This window comes from Sinocyclocheilus grahami, unplaced genomic scaffold, assembly GCF_001515645.1.
Source record: "Sinocyclocheilus grahami isolate Dianchi unplaced genomic scaffold, SAMN03320097.WGS_v1.1 scaffold1290.1, whole genome shotgun sequence".
In the NCBI taxonomy this organism is placed as follows: domain Eukaryota; kingdom Metazoa; phylum Chordata; class Actinopteri; order Cypriniformes; family Cyprinidae; genus Sinocyclocheilus; species Sinocyclocheilus grahami.
The window spans coordinates 116,285-137,656 of NW_015506469.1; the positions used below are offsets into that span (position 1 = coordinate 116,285).

Here is a 21,372-nt window from a genome sequence, read left to right on the forward strand (position 1 = left end):
AATCATGTAGACATTTATAGATGAATAAATGTGTCAATGAAGAGAGTATAAAGCTCTGTGTAATCTATTCCTTTCTCATAAACATCATTAATCAGTGACACAACACAGCTCTGTAGGACGTGAAGAGGAATAGGAAGTAGACAAGGTCACACACTCAAAATTCCCAACACAATCTCACACAGCCTCACATTTATCAAGCTAATGAGCTGAAGTCATAGCCCTGGGGTTCCACTTTTTTGTTTTTACTAATGCTCAAACTGGAGTACAGTAGGTTTTTCAGAGTGCACCAATCAGTGATAATGTATTACCTCAAGGGACTCATAATGACATTAAACAAGCATTCAATAATGAAAATGGAGGATAAAAATGAACATATATATATATATATATATATTTTTTTTTTTTTTTTATGTCCATAATATGTCACATTACAGAGGTGAATGGTTTGGGAATGCTATTTTATGTTGACTTTAATTAATGATGACATCACCTGCTTTTTCAGTTGAGTTCTTCTAGTCTTTTCTCTTTGGTGTTCTTTCCTCAGTCTCTCCTCTTCCTCTTTGTACCAGTTAGCAGCAAGAGTAGCCTCCAACTCCGCAGCCTCCTCCTGCTGAATGCACCACCGCTGCAGCTAAACACACACAGAGTGACAGGTGGCTTCAGCAGCAATTAGACAAGTATATAGACAACTGAAGTGTTAAACTGGAAATATGTACACTGGAGATATACGTTATTGATCCATCAAAATACAACATAGCAAATCTCTCTGGGCATGCAGAACATCAAAACATGATTACACACGCAAATTAGACAAGCATACAGTCTTAAACACACACACAGATGGAATACTAGCATGGGCTACTTGTTACGCCATACTGCAGACTATATTAATATATGTATAAAACAGTATATGAGACAGTATGCAAAATGCAACTATAAACAGTAGTATATGAGTAGCTGAGTGGTGTTCTTTTTATCATCAACAACACCTTAAGGCATGGTCACATTTGCCTTTGCATATTCTTTAAAAAAAACTTGCCCCTTTTAGACTTGCACTCTGTTCATTTACTAACTGCTTGTTTTCTTAAAAAGAAAAACAACAACAACAAAAACCATAGCTTCTCTAATCTTTTTGTATTCTATCTATTTGTTTTCTTTTTATTTATACAATTAACAAAAGCAAAAAAAGCCTCTAACACTAGCTTGCTCTATTCTTTTTCTATTCTATCCGTTTTCTTTTTATTTATTATATAATAATAATAATAAAAATGCTACGTGTACTGTATTAAGCTATGAACATATATATATATATATATATATATATATATTTTTTTTTTTTTTTATGTCCATAATATGTCACATTACAGAGGTGAATGGTTTGGGAATGCTATTTTATGTTGACTTTAATTAATGATGACATCACCTGCTTTTTCAGTTGAGTTCTTCTAGTCTTTTCTCTTTGGTGTTCTTTCCTCAGTCTCTCCTCTTCCTCTTTGTACCAGTTAGCAGCAAGAGTAGCCTCCAACTCCGCAGCCTCCTCCTGCTGAATGCACCACCGCTGCAGCTAAACACACACAGAGTGACAGGTGGCTTCAGCAGCAATTAGACAAGTATATAGACAACTGAAGTGTTAAACTGGAAATATGTACACTGGAGATATACGTTATTGATCCATCAAAATACAACATAGCAAATCTCTCTGGGCATGCAGAACATCAAAACATGATTACACACGCAAATTAGACAAGCATACAGTCTTAAACACACACACAGATGGAATACTAGCATGGGCTACTTGTTACGCCATACTGCAGACTATATTAATATATGTATAAAACAGTATATGAGACAGTATGCAAAATGCAACTATAAACAGTAGTATATGAGTAGCTGAGTGGTGTTCTTTTTATCATCAACAACACCTTAAGGCATGGTCACATTTGCCTTTGCATATTCTTTAAAAAAAACTTGCCCCTTTTAGACTTGCACTCTGTTCATTTACTAACTGCTTGTTTTCTTAAAAAGAAAAACAACAACAACAAAAACCATAGCTTCTCTAATCTTTTTGTATTCTATCTATTTGTTTTCTTTTTATTTATACAATTAACAAAAGCAAAAAAAGCCTCTAACACTAGCTTGCTCTATTCTTTTTCTATTCTATCCGTTTTCTTTTTATTTATTATATAATAATAATAATAAAAATGCTACGTGTACTGTATTAAGCTAACTGAGACTTGTTATAGCACTTGCATTTCATTGCTCTCTTGTTGATTTTGATTGCTTCTGTGGCAGGTGAAGGTCAGAAACAGATCACACAACAGCAAGATACATTTTACTCTATTGACGACTACGCCACCCCGTATTACTACCCAGGGAGTACAAAGACAAAGCACACCGGTTCGAGTTTTGTCCTCAATAAAGGGATAATGAGACGTGGATATGAAAATTCACCAGTCTTTATTAATTTTAATACAACATTTTTATTAACCATAAATAGTTAAAAAGAAGAGACAGGTAATAGGCAATATTGGGTTCACAGTAGACGGTCTCAGACAGTAGGAATTAGCTGTGGCATAGAAGCAAATAAACAGAGAAACAAACTAAAGGAGAAAAAAAAGTATAAATTAACCAACCCAAGGAACTGGGGCTCACCAGTAGTAAGGCAGGCTAAAGACTAGGCCTTCCAGAGGCCCACACTAATTTCCACATGTGCACAAAAAAATAACAAATCCCACATTAGTGAAATCCACTCCAAAAATATAAGGAAAGGAAAACTGCACAATTTGAAAACAGGACTCCCACACCAAAAAAATAAATAGCCTGCCCTCTCTGGTTTCCCCAGCTCCTGAAAATAGAAAGGAAATAACAATTCCAGCTGGTATAACACTACAACATCATTAACAAAAATAAAAATAATTCACAAATCAATTTGACAAATTCTCTTCTTCAAAGAAAAAAATGGAAACCCAACAGTTAAACCTGGAACACTAGCTCCAAAGTTGAGTACCACGATCAATTTAAAACATTACAAGTGGTTTAAACTACAAACTGGTACACCGGGAGTACAGTTATCTTATTTCAGCAGGATTAAGAAACAAACAAACAAACAAACCAGACAAACAAAAGAAAAGACTTAACCAGCAAGCAACAATTGTAAGTTAGAGACCAGCAAAGGACGGGGCACTCTAGCACCCCCACAAGCACGGCAAACAGCACCGTCGAAACATCCGGCCATGCAGCAGCAGAGCGGAATAAGGCCCGCTAATGCACTGATTTACATCAGCATGCGGGAAGCATGTCACTCATCCGGCCGAACAACCTTCAATGTGCACAGGAAGACAGCAGTCACACACGCACACAGCAATGTAAACAGCGGGGATTCAATATGCCGAATTTTCACACTGGCAAGACAACACAGCCATGGAGAGCACTGAACAGACACCAGCCTCCAACACCAGGCAGCCAGACGCCAGACAACGGAACCAGCAGTAGCAGAAACAGTGACGCAACCTCCCGTGTCCTTAACAACTCCTTTATATACACCCACTGAACACTCCCCGTCTGACATCTATAAAGATGTCATCTGTAACAAACTGTTCAAAGGCATTTTCGTATTTTCTTAGAAGGAGAATGATTTCAGATACAGGCCTTAGGAAAGTTTTTCTGGACCCTTCTTTAGTCACTTTAAGTTCAACCTTGCGAACATATCCGTCTTTATCAGGGAAAACACTTGTGACTACTGCCATGGGCCATTCATTTCGGACTGCTTGTTTGTCCTTTAGTAGTACTATGTCGCCCTCCTGGATGTTTGGGTATGGTTCCTGCCATTTGCGCCACACTTGCAGTGTTTGAAGGTATTCCTGTTTCCAGCGACACCAGAATTGGTTGGCTAGGCTCTGTACTTGTCGCCACTGGTGTTTGTAAATGTCTTTCTGCGAGAAGTTTCCTCTTGGGGGTGGTGCGTGTAGCGTCTGCGTAGAATCATGCATGAGCGTTGGGTGTTTATGGCTTAAGAATTGGTGTTTATAAATTACAGCTCTGGTCAGAGACTTTACATTTGTATAGGGGTTTTAAATTGCCAGATGGTTCTTCGCCGTCAAGAAGATTCGAACCAGCCCCCACTATCATCTCCTCAATCTGACTTCAAACACTGTTTAAAGAGCTGTAAATGGCCCCGATGGGCCGGGCTGGCCAAGTAAACTAACACACACACACACACACACACACACACATAAAGACCGTTACTCTATTATACTCTACAAATATATCTGGTATCGCTTGTTTTTTGTGTTAAACGCATTGCAGGAGAAAGTATCAGGGGTGAGTCTGCATCCATGGATACAGGTACTAGAGGTCTGTTGTTGATAATTGCTGACACTTCCGTCCATGAGAGTACAAAGTACTTAATCGGAGAGGTTGGAGAGTCCTTCGCGCATCAACATTGAGTTGAGAATCCTGCGAGCTAGACCAATCATGCGCTCCCAGGCACCTCCCATATGGGAGGAGTGTGGTGGGTTGAAAACCCATATGCATTCCTGGTCATTGATGTACCTTTGCACCTTTGATTCTTTTGCCACTTTGATGAATTCAAGCTCATTACAGGCGCCAATGAAGTTAGTTCCGCAATCAGAGTGCAGCTGTTTTGCAGGACTATGGATTGCAAAAAACCTGCGAAGTGCATTGATGCAACTCGAAGAGTCCATGGACATAATTACTTCGATGTGGACTGCACGGGTGCTCATGCAGGTGAAAAGCACCGCCCAGCATTTACTGTGAGCTTGACCTCCTCTTGTGCGGCGAGCTACCACTGTCCAGGGGCCGAAGACATCTAAACCAGTGTAAGTAAAGGGTGGTGATACACTCAGCCTTTCTGGTGGCAAGTCTGACATTTTTTGCAACTTTAGTTTGCCACAAAGTTTTCAACAGGTTACACATGAATGAAGAATACTTCATATGCATCTCTTGCCTCCGATAAGCCATATTCCAGCGGCACGAATGGCCCCCTCTGTGAATATGCAGCCTTGGTGCTCCACACGTTCATGGTAATGGCGTATGAGTAATGCAGAGACGTGATGCTTGCCAGGTAAGATGACTGGGTTTTTCTCTGGGTAGCTTAAATCTGCCTGTTTGAATCTGCCTCAGACTCGGAGTAGGCCGTCCTCATCTAAGAAATGATTCAGTTTTGAGAGTGGAATTTTCAATTCCATGTGACAGTATTAAATCTAGAGTATGATTTCGACAATGAGTAGGTCCTGAGACGTGTTGTCTAACCCCAATAGAGCTCAGAATGTTTTTGAATGCTGATCCCAATGCATCTTTTTCATTATCAACATGGATATTAAAATCACCAACAATTAAAACTTTATCTGCAGCCAGCACCAACTCGGATATAAAATCAGCACATTCTTTAATAAAGTCTGTATGGTGCCCTGGTGACCTGTATACAATAGCCAGTACAAACGACACAGGGGATTTATCATTAACACTTGTTTCTCTGGACAATGTTATAAGAAGCACGATTACTTCAAACGAGGTAGTCTGAAGCCTCTACATTTCCTTAAAGGGTGGGGTTTATTGTGGATGGGACAATATTTTGCTGGGTCATCTTTAGAAGGCATTTTGTCTTGAGGTGCATCATGCGAGATTTCAGTTTTGTGTACCATCACTGGTGTCTTGATTCTAGTGCGTCTTTGAGGGAGTCTTTCATACTGTGTATGACAACTACTGGAAAAAGCAAAGCTGGGATCGTTGCGTGTTTTAGTGTGATTGCAAATGAACTGAGTAAAGAACGAGAAAGGAGGATAAGAAACACCAAACGCTTCTTTGTACTTTGAGCCTCGAGAAATCCATTTCTCTTGTAAGGTATATGGCAATTTTTCGACTATTGGCCTGATGCCTCGAGCAGTGTCTAAATAGGCTAAGCCTGGTAGATAACCGTCTTCTTTAGCTGAGAGCATCTCCATTAAAAGATCTCAGAGCTCTCTTAGTTTGAGGTTATCTTTATCTGAAATCCTGGGAAAACTGTCTAATTTCTTAAACAGCTGCGTCTGAGTTTCCTATGTGAACTGCCCTGAGACGTCTCACATATTCAGAAGACTCTCTGCCGAGCCACTTTGACAACAAGTCTAACTCCTCACCGGCTGTAAGACCCATGTCTTTTGTTGTATTAATGAATGAGGACCTCCAGGCTCTGTAACTTTCAGGGTGATCATCAAAGTGTGTTAAACTACTGCTCACTAGCTCACGACGTGCTAGATATTTTACTAGGTCCATCATGCCTGTAGTGAGTGTTGTGGCAAAGAGCTTGATACACCACTGAACTGGGGCTGTTGCTGCCATTTATTACTGACTAGTATTTCTGTTGACTGCTCTTTTATGTTTCTTGGGAGTTTTACTTTTTGCATTTTCGTCTCTCTTAGAGATGAAGAGGAGGAACCTGCATCAAGTATAACATACTGGCAATCATTTACATGCACTATATTTTTTTCCGTTACTTGGTCTGGTTCAGATTTGCAGTCCTGAGACTGATCAAGAGCTAAGCCTGCTCACTGAAATATGTAGCTTGGTCCCTGACACAATCACAAACACGTTTCTCTGTGTTTCGTGCTGATGAAGAGTGGCTTTTCCTGTCATACAGCTCCTCATCCTCAAACTCTGCTGCCGCTTCTAGTATCTCTGCTTCTGCACTAGCAGCTGCAGCCTCTTTTTCTAGATGCAGGGCTTCCAAGAAAGCCTCTAGTCGTGCTTTGTCCACCTTAATTGCAATTTCTCTCTCTGCAAAGGTAGCTCTAGCTCGTGCAGCCTCTACCTTAGCTCTAGCATGTGCTGCAGCAACACCAACTGAAGAGCTTGAGGATCTTGAAGTTCTTATGGATCTTTTAAAGGCTTTGTCAGATGTTCTGTTATTTTTACTTTGTGTCTTTCCCCGTGTGGTGTAATTTGGATACCTTTCAGCCATGATGCTCACTACTTGCTGCTGTATGATCCTGTCAGGATGTTCAGCCAGCCAGTTTGTGTCATTTCACTCTACTGCTCTCCTCGTGTGTTTCCATATGTGTGAACACAATTCAGAAGCAAGTCAAACTCCATTCAAACAAAGACTGGAGCCAGGGTATAGTTTCCAAAACTCCTGATTTTTACTCCAATGTGCATTGAATGAGAGTTTGGCTTGCTGCTGAATTGTGTTCACACATATGGAAACACACGAGGAGAGCAGTACAGTGAAATGACAATGCTTTCAAAGGCATGAACATTACAGAAAACTGTAGCAGCAATCACATGGAGCGTAATGCTTGAGAGAGCTGAGCAAAACTGCACTAAGATGGCTGCTCTCTTGATTAGTCAGATAATTTTCAAAATAAGAGTAAAAAGCAAAAACTCAAAGTACATATAATACACTCGATGGGCGGAACACTTATACACAGTGACACTAGGACTACTAGGCAGTGGTTACCCCGCATACTTAACGGACAACAGAAAGCTTATATCGGATGTGGAAGTAGGGTCCCAGGTCTTGTTTGGGACCATACTTTTTGTTTTTAGGCCAGCCTATCTCTATCTGTGCACGAAGTTTGGCTAACTGGGGGCAGCTCTTTGATGCAGAAGTGAACTCTGAGACAGACAAGGCAAGCAAGTGAGAAACAGTGGCGACTATTTCTGATTCATCTGTTCAGTCACCCTTGTCAAGTAAAGGGAGTCGAGAGAGACAGTCTTCTGTTGTGTTGTACTTCCCAGTACGGAATACAACCTCATAAGAATATCATAACAGATGGCCCTTCAGCTGTAAGAAGCGTTGTGAGAGCTTGATGATCAGTGCGCAGAAGAAAATGTCTCCCCCATAGATATGTCCTTCAATACTCCACACACAAGCCAATGCTTCTCTTTCCATAGTCGAGTACTTTCTTTCAGCTGGCGGAAGAGTTCGGGAGGCAAATGCAACTATGCGCTCAGTGCCATCAGTATGTAGCTGTGAAAGGACTCCCCCCACTCCGTAATCAGAAGCATCAGTAGTCACATAAGTTGGCAGTCAGGGATCAGTCCAGAGAAAGTTCATGCCAGTAGAAGTGAACTTTCATGTCACTATTCACGCAATGGTTCCACCACAGTTGCGTAATCAGGCAGAAATGGATGCAGTCCCCCTTTGGAAATTGTGTCCCAAAAATGTCAGGGTTTGCAACTTAAATTTACATTTCTGCATATTCAGATTCAGACGGTGAAGTACTGAATTGAATCGAGTGTCATGGGTGTCTTCTGTGTCTCCATACACAATCAGGTCATCCAAGTAGGCTTGGACACCTGGCAATCCATGCAATATGGTCATCATCATTTTCTGAAAAGCAGGCGTGGCCGAAGGCAGTCCATATGGGACACCTTTATAACAGAACAACCTGTTCCTGCGTGATAAACACTGTTAAATCTCAACTTTCAGGGTGCAATGGAACCTGATGATATGCTGAGGCTAGATCTATGGTAGAGAACACGCAGGTCTGCCAACAGTTCCTCTGAGGCAAGGGGTGGCTATTAACAATTATAGCCTTGTTAGGCTCCCTTAAAGGTGACCTATTATGCCCCTTTTTACAAGATGTAAAATAAGTCTCTGATGTCCCCAGAGTGTGCATGTGAAATTTTAGCTCAAAATATCGCACAGATAATTTTTTTATAGCTTGTTGAAATTGCCACTTTTAGGGTATGAGCCAAAACGCGCCGTGAGCTTGGTGCTCCCGCCTCCCTTTTCAGAAGAAGGTGGAGCTTCAAGATCTCATGCTTCAGCATACCGGCAGCAATGAAACAGGACAACATCACGCAATCTGATTGTACTGTGCAGTAAATGCATGTCTATGAATTACACAGACGGGGAGCACGACACGATAAAAATAACAACATAGCTGGTCACATGGTGCCTTTATAAGTCCCACTTGTGATTATGAGCTTGACAAATTCAAGCGGTCGACTTCACATTGCTTCCATATGAAATTTATAACTACCACATTCCTATTTACGATCATTCTGGTAGCACGTGAAGGCAGCATCAGTGAAAACAGGCAGAGACAATGGTAGCTTTAGCAACATTAGCCTTACAGAGTGCCAAGAAGCTCTTTTGGAAAACAAAATATGATGCGTGATACTTTGTCTGGAGCTGACGTTCGCACACGAAGAGTTGGTATTGATCCCTCTTTCAGAAGCAACCTTTGTACAACTCCAGCGCTGAACTGAACCTTTTTTGTGAGGCAGTCCAGTGTAAAACGATTGGCACAAATATATAGGACTTTTCCTTTTTTTTCAGGACATTTCCTTCGAAAATTAAATGTATCCACCGTGTGTCCTCAGCGGTCTATGGAGACTCCTATGTTCGTTGGTGCATCCCAACACATGACACTTGCAATGCCTCTATGGCGCTGGCATTGTATCTCCAGCAGCTACAGCAAGAAAACAGTAATGGCGGACTGCTGCTTCTCACTCAGAGCTGTGTCTATGCTAATAGGGCAGAGAGCGTCACAAATAGGCGGAGCGTTCCCTAGTATGACATGTATACAGGGAGAAATCTGGAACCACTCGATTGGAGAGACCGCTTATGATTTATTGGTATTATAAAAAAAATGAGTGGGTGGATTTTTACCTATTGTTGTTTTCACACTGCGGCCTCCTTATAAAAGTGATTTTTGCATAATAGGTCACCTTTAAATTGACACACGTGAATTCCACCTCCTTTTTTGTCTCTACCACTGGAGAGACCCATGGGGATGCATCCACCTGTTCAACTATGTCATGTTCCAACAAGGTTTTGAGTTAATCTGAAACAGCTTGTTTCACTGACAATGGCAGTCTTCGCAATTTTTGCTAAACAGGTACGATATCCTGCTTTACTTTCACTTTGTGTATGAATCCACTTGCACAGCCTACAGTGTGAACTTGCAGCAATTCAGGAGTCTCATTTGTAAAAACGGTATCACCTTCTATAATCAGAATCAGAAAGAGCTTTATTCAAATTACAAGGAATTTGTTTTAGTGCCATAAGCTCCCAGTTCACAGAGACAACAACAACACAGAGACAATAAAAATAAGATGAGAATAAATAAAAAATACACATATGTAAATATAAATAGACAAAACATTGAAAAATAAATTTAAAAATAATTAAATTGTATGTACAGTTGTGCTATAGATGATAGAATGGAATAGAATATAAAGAGATGCAGGGATGTACTAGGATGGAGGTGGTAACAAATAAATATAAGGTTATTGCATATTTTTATTGCATAATGGGGGGAACATTTAACTGTTCATAAGGTGGATTGCCTGGGGGAAGAAACTGTTCTTGTGCCTGGCTGTCCTGGTATTTGGGGCTCTGTAGCGCCAGCCAGATGACAAAAGTTCAAAAAGGGGATGACTTGGATGTACGGGATCCAGAGTGATGTTCTGAGCCCTTTTCCTCACTCTGGATGTATACCGTTCTTGAAGGGTGGGCAGGGGAGCACCAATAATCCTCTCGGCAGTCCGAACCGTTCTCTGTAGTCTTCTGATGTCTGATTTTGTAGCTGAGCCAAACCAGACAGTTATTGATGTGCACACAACAGACTCGATGACGGCTGAGTAGAACTGTTTCAGCAGCTCCTGTGGCAAGTTAAACTTCCTCAGCTGGTGAAGGAAGTAAAACCTTTGTTGGGCTTTTTTTTTTTTACAGTGGAGTCGATATGAGTGTCTCACTTCAGGTCCTGGGAGATGATGGACCCCAGGAACTTGAATGTCTCCACTGCAGCCACAGTGCTGTCCATGATGGTGAGTGGGGAGAGTGCAGAGGGGTTTCTCCTGAAGTCTACGATCATCTCCACAGTTTTGAGCGTGTTGAGCTCCAGGTTGTTAAGACTGCACCAGACAGCCAGCTCTTTAACCTCCTGTCTGTAAACAGACTTATCACCGTCCTGTATGAGGCCGATAAGTGTGGTGTGGAAGCTGGTTATTCATTGACAGATAGAGCTAGGAACAAAGAGCTGGGTTAGTTTGGTCTGGAGGACTGTTGGAATGATGGTGTTGAAGGCCGAAATGAAGTCCAGAATCAGGATCCTCACATAAGCCCCTGGTTTGTCCAGATGCTGCGAATGAAGTTCAGTCCCATGTTGACTGCATCATCCACGGACCTGTTTGCTCGATAAGCAAACTCCAGGGGGTCCAGTAAGGGTCCAGTGATGTCCTTCAGATAAGCCAGAACCAGTTTTTCAAATGACTTCATGAAGACAGACGTTAAGAGCCACAGGTTTGTAGTCATTAAGTCCTGTTATCTTGGGTTTCTTTGGGATGGGGATGATGGTGGACCGTTTGAAGCATGTAGGGACTTCACACAGCTCCAGTGATCTGTTGAAGATCTGTAAGAAGATGGGGGCCAGCTGGTCAGTACAGGTTTTCAGACAGGTTGTTGTCACACTGGCTGACAATGTCCATCATCTGTTTTAATTTGCACACAACAGAGAATTTTGTCTTTCACAGTCATAGGTTCATTCCTGTACAATCTCACGTACCTGTTTCTGTGATGAGTGGCAAACTTTGGCGAAGTGTCCTATTTTTCCACAGGAATTGCATACTTTGCATAGCTTTGGTCGCTGGACATGAAGGTTTGTTAGCCAGATGGCTGCTGAATCCGCAACAGTAATATGAACGCTGTTGTTTCGAGTTGGCAACAGGCCAATCTGACGAAAGGAAGGTAGTGTCTTTCTGTCCCGTAGCGGTTGTTTTGCATTTCGATCGCTCTGTATGGCCCGCACTTGTGAAGTATCTGAAAGTATCTCTGAGTTCTTTAATGCAGTCTACATTTTCACTGAAATTGAGACAGCTTGATTCAGAATAATGTCCAGTTCAAGCAAAAGTCTATCTCAAACTAGCCGCCAGCTCCATGAGTTGATCGCGTAGCATTTGCTCTTCCATGTTTTCAAAATCACATGCAGTCAAAAGCTCTCGTAAAGCAGCCAGGAACTGATTAATAGTTTCGTCAGTCCACTGTATCCTTTGCCTTAATTTGTGTTTCTCCACGACAACGTTAACTGCAGGAACAAAATGTCTTTTCAGTGCAGCAACAGCCATAGTATAGGTATTGCCCATGTCTGGTAAGGTATAAAACAGTCTTTGTCTTTCTGTGCTCAAAGCATGCAGCAAAACAGCTTGTTTTCTTTCCTCTGGCCATGCGTCACCAGTAGCAGCAATTATAAGAAGGTAATTTTCAAACATTTTGAGCCAGACAGTAGAAGTGAAAGCTCGCCAGGGCATGGCAGGAATGGAACCGGTAAAGGAAATGTAATCAGAATCAGAATCAGAATGAGCTTTATTGCCAGGTATGTTTACACATACGAGGAATTTGTTTTCGTGACAGAAGCTTCCACAGTGTAACAGAATGACAATGACAGATCGACAACCTCATTGCCAATTGTAATATCTGTACTTTTGTAACAAAATAAAAAAGTAGGCACAGACATGGTTCTGTATTCTTTCGCCTCTCTTCTCTTTACTTTCTCTTTTCTTGTCACTCACTGCCATATAGTGGCTCCTGCCCAGTAACATGTCCTTTTGTCTTGTGATGATATACATTTTATGCACAAATTTACTATCATTCCAAATTGACCTCTAAATTTATTAGGATGAGATATGATGCATAAATAAGGAATGGAAATTATATTTTCAGAAACTGGTGTGTCTCTCTTCTTCCCTTCTGTGTTGACGGTGTCCACTAAGCTATAACCACTTCCTGTGGACTATATCCCACCAAGTGAGCGAGGGAGAGGAGTTAGTGCAGCTCAAACAAGTAAATCCAAAAGTGTGTTAATGAAAACACACAGCCCAATCAATGTGAAAAAATACTCTTTCTTAAGAACGAGAAAGGTATTGAACTAGTGATTAAAAATATGTTGAAACAGCATTATTATCAAAACTCATTGGCCGTATGGTAGGCAGATGGTCAAAATTGGTGACTGACACAAGATCTGAGAAGGATCAATGACCTGATCATACCACTGTCACCAGTCGTACCTGATGTGGTAATTATAATAAATTCAATACTGCCTACTATGCATACATTTTATAATGTAATTTGTGCTCTGCTTTTTTCAGTGTTCCTTTGGCCAGAGAGACACAGTTGCTGTTTCGATTGACCTATACCTGGACACGTCTTTCTTAGGGCTATGTGGACTTGCATGCAATGATTTCTGCAACCGTGCACAAGGCCATCAGCACCATCAATCTCCCACCAACCACGTTTGCTCCAGTAAGCAGATGAACTGTTCATTTCAGCCACTTCAGCATAGGACTGTGAACAAGCCTCTATCATTGTTTGAAATGTGCTGGCAGAGACTGGGGTAACACTTTATAATAACTTTCATTTATAAATCATTAACAAACATTATATAATGCTTAACAGATCATTAGTTAATATATATTCGCATGGCTATAGTATAGGACATAATTACGGATTATAATGACTTATACTGTCTTTTTACGCGTAGCATTGCATCGCGCTGCATAAACATAAAACCATGTCTGCATTTGTGATCGGAGAAATGACAAACTACAAAAAGTCCTCCAAAAAATGAGCTAGACACATCGGAATATTTGGGTTGAACTGTTCTGGAACAGTGTTGTAAATACAACGTAACCACTGATTTCTAGTCGTGTCCTCTTTTGGAAGGCTTTCGCTTTCACAATGAAACACGGCATCACACACGGTGGGCTAGAGTGAGCAGCGAGTGAGCGGCGACAGGCGGGCTTGCGGCAACCACATGTGATGACCCCGGGTTGAACTTCGCTTCGTCCACGGGGGAAAGCCGATGGTTGAAGTATTTCCTCAGCGACCAGCATGGGTCAGCTCCAGGCATGCGAAGCGGATATTGTCCACTTTTGGAAAAGGTCTTTTTCTGGCTATTATCTTTAGATAATAAAAAAGTTTAGAAGGTCTTTAGAAAAGTTTAGATGGTACTTTTTATTTTCCTCTTGTCTCTGTATAACGCATATTAAAGTTCAAGTTCAAAGTGCTACTCTGCTTTGTTTACAGCGGAAACCAAGGAAATGCATTAAGCGCCACCTGCTGGCAGAGAGTGAATCTGTGTCTCATTCAGCTCCTCTGTTTCTGCTTCATGCAGATATTTTTTTATGCATAGTTTCACAAAACTGAAGTCAAACCATTCTGTTTTTGCTTAAAATTTCAAAATTATACAATGTAATTTGTAATGAAATGTAATTTGGTTGCCTCTAATTTTTAATGTAAAGAGCACAGACAAAGACTTATTTTGTTTATATGAAGAGATTTCTTTTATTTGATTAGGGGCTTGTTTTAAAATTTCAATTTAGTTTTGTTATTTACATTTACATTATATTTAAATTTTGGTATTTAGCAGACGCTTTTATCCAAAGCGACTAACAAATTAGGACAATAGAAGCAATCAAAACCAACAAAAGAGCAATAATTTACAAGTGCTATATTAGTATATTATTATAGTGTTATAAAAGGAAAAAACGTTTTTTAAAAGAAAATACTTGTTCATTTATCAAAACAATATAATATAAGCAGATTGAACCATGTTCCCTTGCAACCCTTAAACCTACCCATACCACCAAACCTGTCCCTAACCTAAGATCCATAACAGGAAGTGCTCATAATACAAAGTGTCAAGACATTGTTCAGATTAGTACAAGTACTAGACGGGGGTACTAGACTGTGTTTTTTTAGGATGCAGTCAAATGTTGCCGAAAGAAATTCGTTTTCAACTGTCGCTGGAAAATTGTCAGGGATTCAGCATTCTGGAAGGGGGTGGGAAGATCATTCCGCCAGCCAGGAACAGTGAATGAAAATGTTCTGGAAAGTGATTTTGTGCCTCTGTGATAGTACCACGAGGCGTCGCTCACTTGTAGATCTCAGGCTTACGGAGGGGATGTAGATTTGTAAGAGTGAGTAGACGTAGGAGGGTGCTGAGCCTGTGGCTGTTCTATATGAAGAGTTCATTTGCAAAAACCGATAACCGAAATAATTTTTTTTCAGAAATCACGTTTTTTTTTATAGCGCATTCCAAGTAATATTAATCAAACAGCAGTTGGGTTGTTTTGATTAAGTAATAACTTAAACAAATACAGGTAATTTAGTTCATTGAAAGTATGTTTTTTTACATATTAAAAGTTTGTTTTATAGCAATAGCAGATAACTCCACATTTCATGTTTTAGAGTTTAAAAAATACTTGTTTAATCTTTGTAATATCCTCAGATGACAATGTAGATGCCTGACAAACGTTGTTTTTGTTGTGATCATAAACTGTATGGATGTGATTACACGCAATACACGGAGATTTTCCCTCAACTTTGTAAAGCGCTGCTTTTGCAAGGTTCCGTGAAAACGTTTCAGCTTTTATTTTCTTTTTTCGCCTTGAGGAAGATATCACAGGTTCATCAAGTTCGTCAAAATTATCCATCCTCGATCAGTTTTAGTCAGCTTTGACGAAACTCCTCTCAGGTAGCACGTCTTTTCAAAGGGAAAGTAGCCTTGTCATCTGACCTGAATACAGCACGCTGATTCGCTAAAATTGACTTATCAACTTCTGTTCAAAAACAACAAGGGCGCTTGTCGGCTTCTGCAGTAAAACGTGAACTCGCGATGCCTTGAAAGTGGACAAAACCGGCTTTTTTGACAAAACGTGTTTAGGGATTTTTTGTGGCGTTTATCGGTTTTTGCAAATGAACTCTTCATATGCAAGCATCAATATCTTGAACTTGAGAACCGCAACCAGCAGCCATTGCAAGGAGATAAAGAGAGGTGTGATGTGGGCCCTTTTTGACTCGTTGAAGATCAGTTGTGCTGCTGTATTCTGAATCATTTGAAGAGGTTTGATTGTGCATGATGGAAGTCCAGCCAGAAGAGCATTGCAGTAGTCCAGCCTAGAAATGACAAGGGCCTGAACAGGAAGTTGTGCAGCATGCTCCGTTTGGAAGGGCCTGATCTGAATGCAAACCTGCAAGATCGAGCAGTTTTTGCGATGTGGTGTTTGAAAGTCAGCTGGTCATCAAAGATTACACCAAAATTTCTTAAAATTGATGGGGTAATTGTTGATGAACATAGCTGGATAATGGATGATCATTAATGCATTGACAATTACCATCATAAGCAGCGGACATTTGAGTAAGGATTTTGGTTAAGAATGACTAATTTGATGAAATTCAAACAAAAACTAATAGAATGTACCCATCACACGGGATGAGGGACAGACATGGAGGATAGGATCAACACGGAGCTTTAATGGTGAATGTTTGAGGCAAGAACCAAACAGGAAAGTTAACAATTGAGTAGGGCAAGATGTGACTGACGTTGAGGTCGGTCCTTACCCCAGGCTGCAATTCGATCTGGGTCGTTAGTGTGGAATTCCATGAGTTGGGCTGGGTATAGCGTGTCATCTCATGGAACCCATCAGCTGTCCTGATGGTTGTGGCAGAATGTTTTCAGGAAGATCCAATCTCCTAGATCTTTTTTTAAGAATGACTTCCACACTCTAGAGATAAACTGGGGCCTTGATCAGAAATGATATCTTCAGGTAGATCGTAGTTTCTGAAGACTAAGTAAAAAAGGTTTTGGACATCTCAGATGCATTGGACAGGAACCAGGCAGCAGGCTTTAGAGAACTTTTTCTACTACCACAATAATGCATGTGAAGAATTCAAAGGCATGGAATGGGCAATGGAAAAAGTTGACCCTCTTGTAGGTGTCTAGAAGATTGGGAAATGGCACAGTTGGGGGATACTAGTACAAACCAATGGACTTCCTGAAACAGACTGAGCCAACAGTAGAAATTACGGATGAGCGAGTGTATTTATTGGATACTCGTGTTACCATCAAGGAATGCAGGAGTCCATGAGGGAAAGGTGGAGAATGGATGGAACGTAGGTCTTTCCCTCAGGACCTCTCGGCAGAACGGTTTCTGACTGAGTGGCCTTGGTGATCTGTTCCATCAAGTGACCACTGAATCGAGCTGACGATTACAATTCGAGAGTCTGGAGAGTGCAGCCAAGAGAGGGCACCTGCTTTCACATTCTTGGTTGTGGCCCAAGAGACTTGGGCTTGTTGAATAGTAATGAGGTTAACAGCGAAGCAATTTGGCTAAAGTTGGAGATGAAACATCTGTAGAAGTCATAGCTAATCCAAGAAATCATTGTAATTCCTTTACTGTAAAAGATAATAGCCAGTTTCTGACTGCTTTAACCTTCCCCTGGTCCATCTGTACACTATTGGCATTGATGATGTAGCCGAGAAACTGGATAGAAGATTGATGAAATTCACATTTGTCAAATTTGAGGTAGAGATTATTCTCCTGAACCTTTTTGAGGACCTGCTCAATATGAAGTGGTCGTACAATGATCGTTTTCGCTCTGGGAATAAATCAAGATGTCATCCATGTAGATAATCACAAAGTGGTGGAGGTACTCCCAGAACACTTCGTTGATAAATCCCTGGAATACAGAGGGTTAGTTGGTTAGACCATGTGGCATGGCCTGGTACTCGTAGTGCCCAGTTGGTGTTATGAAGGCGGCCTTCCATTCATCTCCCCTTTCCGTATACGGATGAGGTTGTATGTGTTATGCAGTTCCAGCGTGGTGAAGATTTTTGAGGGCAGAGGGGACCAGGAGAAGAGGATAGCAGTACTTGATAGTGTGTTGGCTGAGTGGCATGTCCCTTAGATCAGGGGTTTTCAACCTTTTAGGACATGCCCCCCCCCCCCCAAGTGTCTAATTTCACTCGCGCCCCCCCAACAACTCCCCCCTCCCCATTACTTTATTAACATCAACATAACGCAAATATTCATTAAAGCTATTAAAGCAGTGAATAATTTTTCTTTTGCTCTTTTTGATTAACATTTATATAAGAAATGCACGGATCCGTTATACTGATGTACATCTGATATTTTCTTTACTGTTTATGTTCACTTAAAACAACCGACTGTGCTTACAAAGATACTTGTCAAGACAGCCATTGGTATTCACCTGCTGTCTGAGAAGGCTATCTGTTTGTGCACTTCAGATGTGTGCGTGGTGCGCATAGAAACACTTTATCACAGCGTGTGCGTACCGGACTGAGATGTCTTGGGCTTAAATGGCTTAAAATTACTTTAATGTTTAAACTGACAAAACTTTCTTGAGGAAGCAGCACTGGCCTGATCGATAACCCTCTAAGCGCCAAAGTCGTAGTGTCCATAGGAGAGCTGTTGCTAGAGGTAGAGGCAGCAGGTGTAGGAGAAATAGGGCTGGAAGTAGCACTAGCTCTTTGGATCCAGTCACAGCGGCTCCGGATCCAGTGCCCCAAAGAGGTGGGAGTGGCCGCGGTACACGGTGCAGTCAGTGTGAGGTAAGGTCTGTGCCATGCAATAAGAGGTGCCATACTCTCAAGAACTATAAACTGTGTCACCTAGATACCTGATTGGGCAGATAGCTGGTCAACTGATCAAAAAATAGGCACATGCATTTTACTATGGCACAGTAATATAGTAATAATGTACTACTTTCTCCTGTTTTACTGTTGATTTCCTCTTTTCTGATCATTTGGAATGAGTATAAAAAGACAAAAAAAAAACATGCAAATAAGTTCAAACAGCTATTCAGTATCTACTATTTCCTGAATATTATGAAATTCAAGATGGCCGCCCATGATGACGTCATGATATGCAAATTAGACGAGTATATTTACACCCCACATAAACTTTCGGTCATGCCCAACATTTTTCTCATTTACAGCAGATCTCTATCTTTAAGCCCTTTCAAGCCTCAAGCTTTTGAAATCTTGATGTCAAAATCCAGCATTTTTCCAAAAATCCCTGGTGCCTAAAGGTTTAAGATAGTTTTGGGGGGCTAAGGTGACAGATAGGGGGGCTGTAACCCACCTAAAAAGGGTTTAGAACCGCCCTTTTCTAAACCCTTTATGGTATAGCGTGCGTAATTATACTGAAACATAAATATATAACCAGTTTACCTGATTCAATGTGATGGCTGAGCCTGTTTCTGAGATAACAACATGCCAATCCGTGGTTGGATTTCCGACACCACTAACCGTAAATCATTTTACACTGTCAACAAGCGTGACTGATACTCGAGCCAACTCTGCTCTAACTGTCGACTAGCAGTGGGAGTCAGATTGCCCCCTAGTGGATGGCTAAAGATTTGCTAACTCGTATTCATAAATCCTCAAGGGAATGTCTCTGAATTAAAGGGGTCATATGATGCTTTTTTAAAGATCATTATTTTGTGTATTTGGTGTAACAGAATGTGTTGACATGCTTTAATGTTCAAAAAACACATTATTTTTCAAATACTGTACATTATTGTAGGTCCTCTATGCCCTGCCTCTCTCAAACGCTTTGTTTTCTACAAAGTCCCTCCTTCCGACAAGCACAGTCTGCTCTGATTGGCCAGCTGACCCAGTGCATTGTGATTGGCTGAACACCGCAAGCACTCGTCGGAAATGTAATGCCCCTTACCATAATCGCAGCTTCAGCTTTCAAAATAGATGAAAAGACAGAGCCCGAAAGGGGAATAGAGTCGCGTGACAGACACAATGATGAAGCTGGTATGTGTTTGCAGTACACAAGCCACGGTTAAGACAGCTGACTCCACTGTGATGTGACCCCCCTCTCGCTCGCTCGCTCTCTCTCTCTCTCGCTCTCTCGCACACACACACATGATGCGCAAAACTCCGCATTTGAACAGTCAATAGCAAATACTTAAACTAATAACAAAACAGTAGCTGATTCAGAAGCAATCGCATCATATGACCCCTTTAACTGATGCTTGCGCCCCCCTTGACAGGTGCTGGGCCCCACAGGTTGAAAACCCCTGCCTTAGATGTTGAGGACTAGTGCATGTTTGAGCCTACATTCAGTACAAGTAAAATACTTAAGTATTGTTAAAATCAGATATGCTAAGACTTTTGCTCAAGTATCATTCAAATTGGTCAATTGTAACTTGTAATGGAGTAATTTTCACTGTAAGGCAAGGATTTGCAAAGTCAAAGGCAGTGGGCCTCCCTTTTGACACAATGCAAACAATGGTGCCTCCTCCACTCCCTAATTTTCAATAGTAAAAAATACTTTAAAATTTTCATAATTCACAATGTATGTATTTAGTGCAACAGCAAAACCTGTGAAAGGAAAATAAATACATTTGTTTAGATAGTTTTTAATACCAATAAGCACAAGTCAAGCTGCGATACCAAACAGGACCACAGGGAGATGGCAGTTGCCTTATCTTGACTGCATATGGATCTATTCAGAATCGTTAAACCATTGACCTTCACATGCTCTAAAACACACTTCTTCGGCCAGCATTTTGACAACTATGCAACTATGCACATCAATATTAACAGACTCTCATGTAATTTACATGTTCAGTGTAGACTGACAAACTCCCTGCTAGAATCTTATTGCATTCTATCCCTTCCTCACCCATATGGTAAATGACTGATTGACTTTGAGCTGAAGCTATAGAAGATTTAAACAGGAAATACGTATAAAATGCAAAGTATTTTAACATATCATCAAACTTCTCTCTGGTGTCTGCTGGAAATTTCTCATCCAGTAAAAGCATAGCTGTGTTCTGATATAGAGAGTAAGAGTGCAAGAAATATACAGAGAGAAACTAGAGAACTGTAGATGTGTTGGGCTGCTGCAAAGAGACAGTACACTCTAATCCTGCTCTGTGTGTTCCTATTCCACTAAATGGAATTGCAAAATTTATATTTTCCAAACAGGATCCTCAAGCATTCACCACAGGTCTGACTTCCATTCACGGGAGACTGGAAATGTAAGCTCATGTGAAATTACGCATTCTGGTGCATACAAAATCTTAATGTTGGAGAATTGTGACTTGCAATATGACTCCCAGATTGACCTCATGACTGAATTTAAAGATCACAAAATTAAAAAGTAGGTTTAAAACATTGCACACAGGTGGAGTAAATTTCAGATTTTGAATGTGTTATTTGTAATGTATTTTTAATTAAAAACTGAAGATATAGTGTGGCAGTATCTTACGATGATAAATGTAAAAACCTTTGCTCTGAGCTTGAGACAGATGTTCTGCTGGTGTAAGCGCTGTTTCTGAACTTCCTGCTGCTGTATGTGAGATATTATGCAGTCCTCCAACATGCTCAGAGCCCTCAGGAGAAGCTCTGAGTGATCCCGCTGCCAGCCCTGCAGTATCAGATTCTTCTGTGAAATGCTGAAATGATACCAGTCGCTCTGACGCTCATGTGCACTCTGCAATATAACAAATAACCACAGATACAGTGACTGTTGACAAGCATGACCAGGAAACAGACTGACATAAGTATTCAGACCCCAGCTTAGTTGAAGCACGTTTAACAGCGAGTG

General features: G+C 40.9%; 1 protein-coding gene across 1 annotated transcript in view; it reads right to left on the reverse strand.

Moving 5' to 3' along the window:
* Positions 1-21,372, reverse strand: part of LOC107568894 (coiled-coil domain-containing protein 148-like) — a 72,204-nt gene that overhangs the window by 5,931 nt on the left and 44,901 nt on the right. The window contains exons 10-12 of the mRNA XM_016254887.1: positions 21,052-21,258; positions 1,424-1,564; positions 491-631 (exon numbers count right to left, since the gene is read on the reverse strand). Coding sequence (XP_016110373.1) covers positions 491-631; positions 1,424-1,564; positions 21,052-21,258 — 489 coding nt within the window. The remainder of the gene's footprint in view (positions 1-490; positions 632-1,423; positions 1,565-21,051; positions 21,259-21,372) is intronic.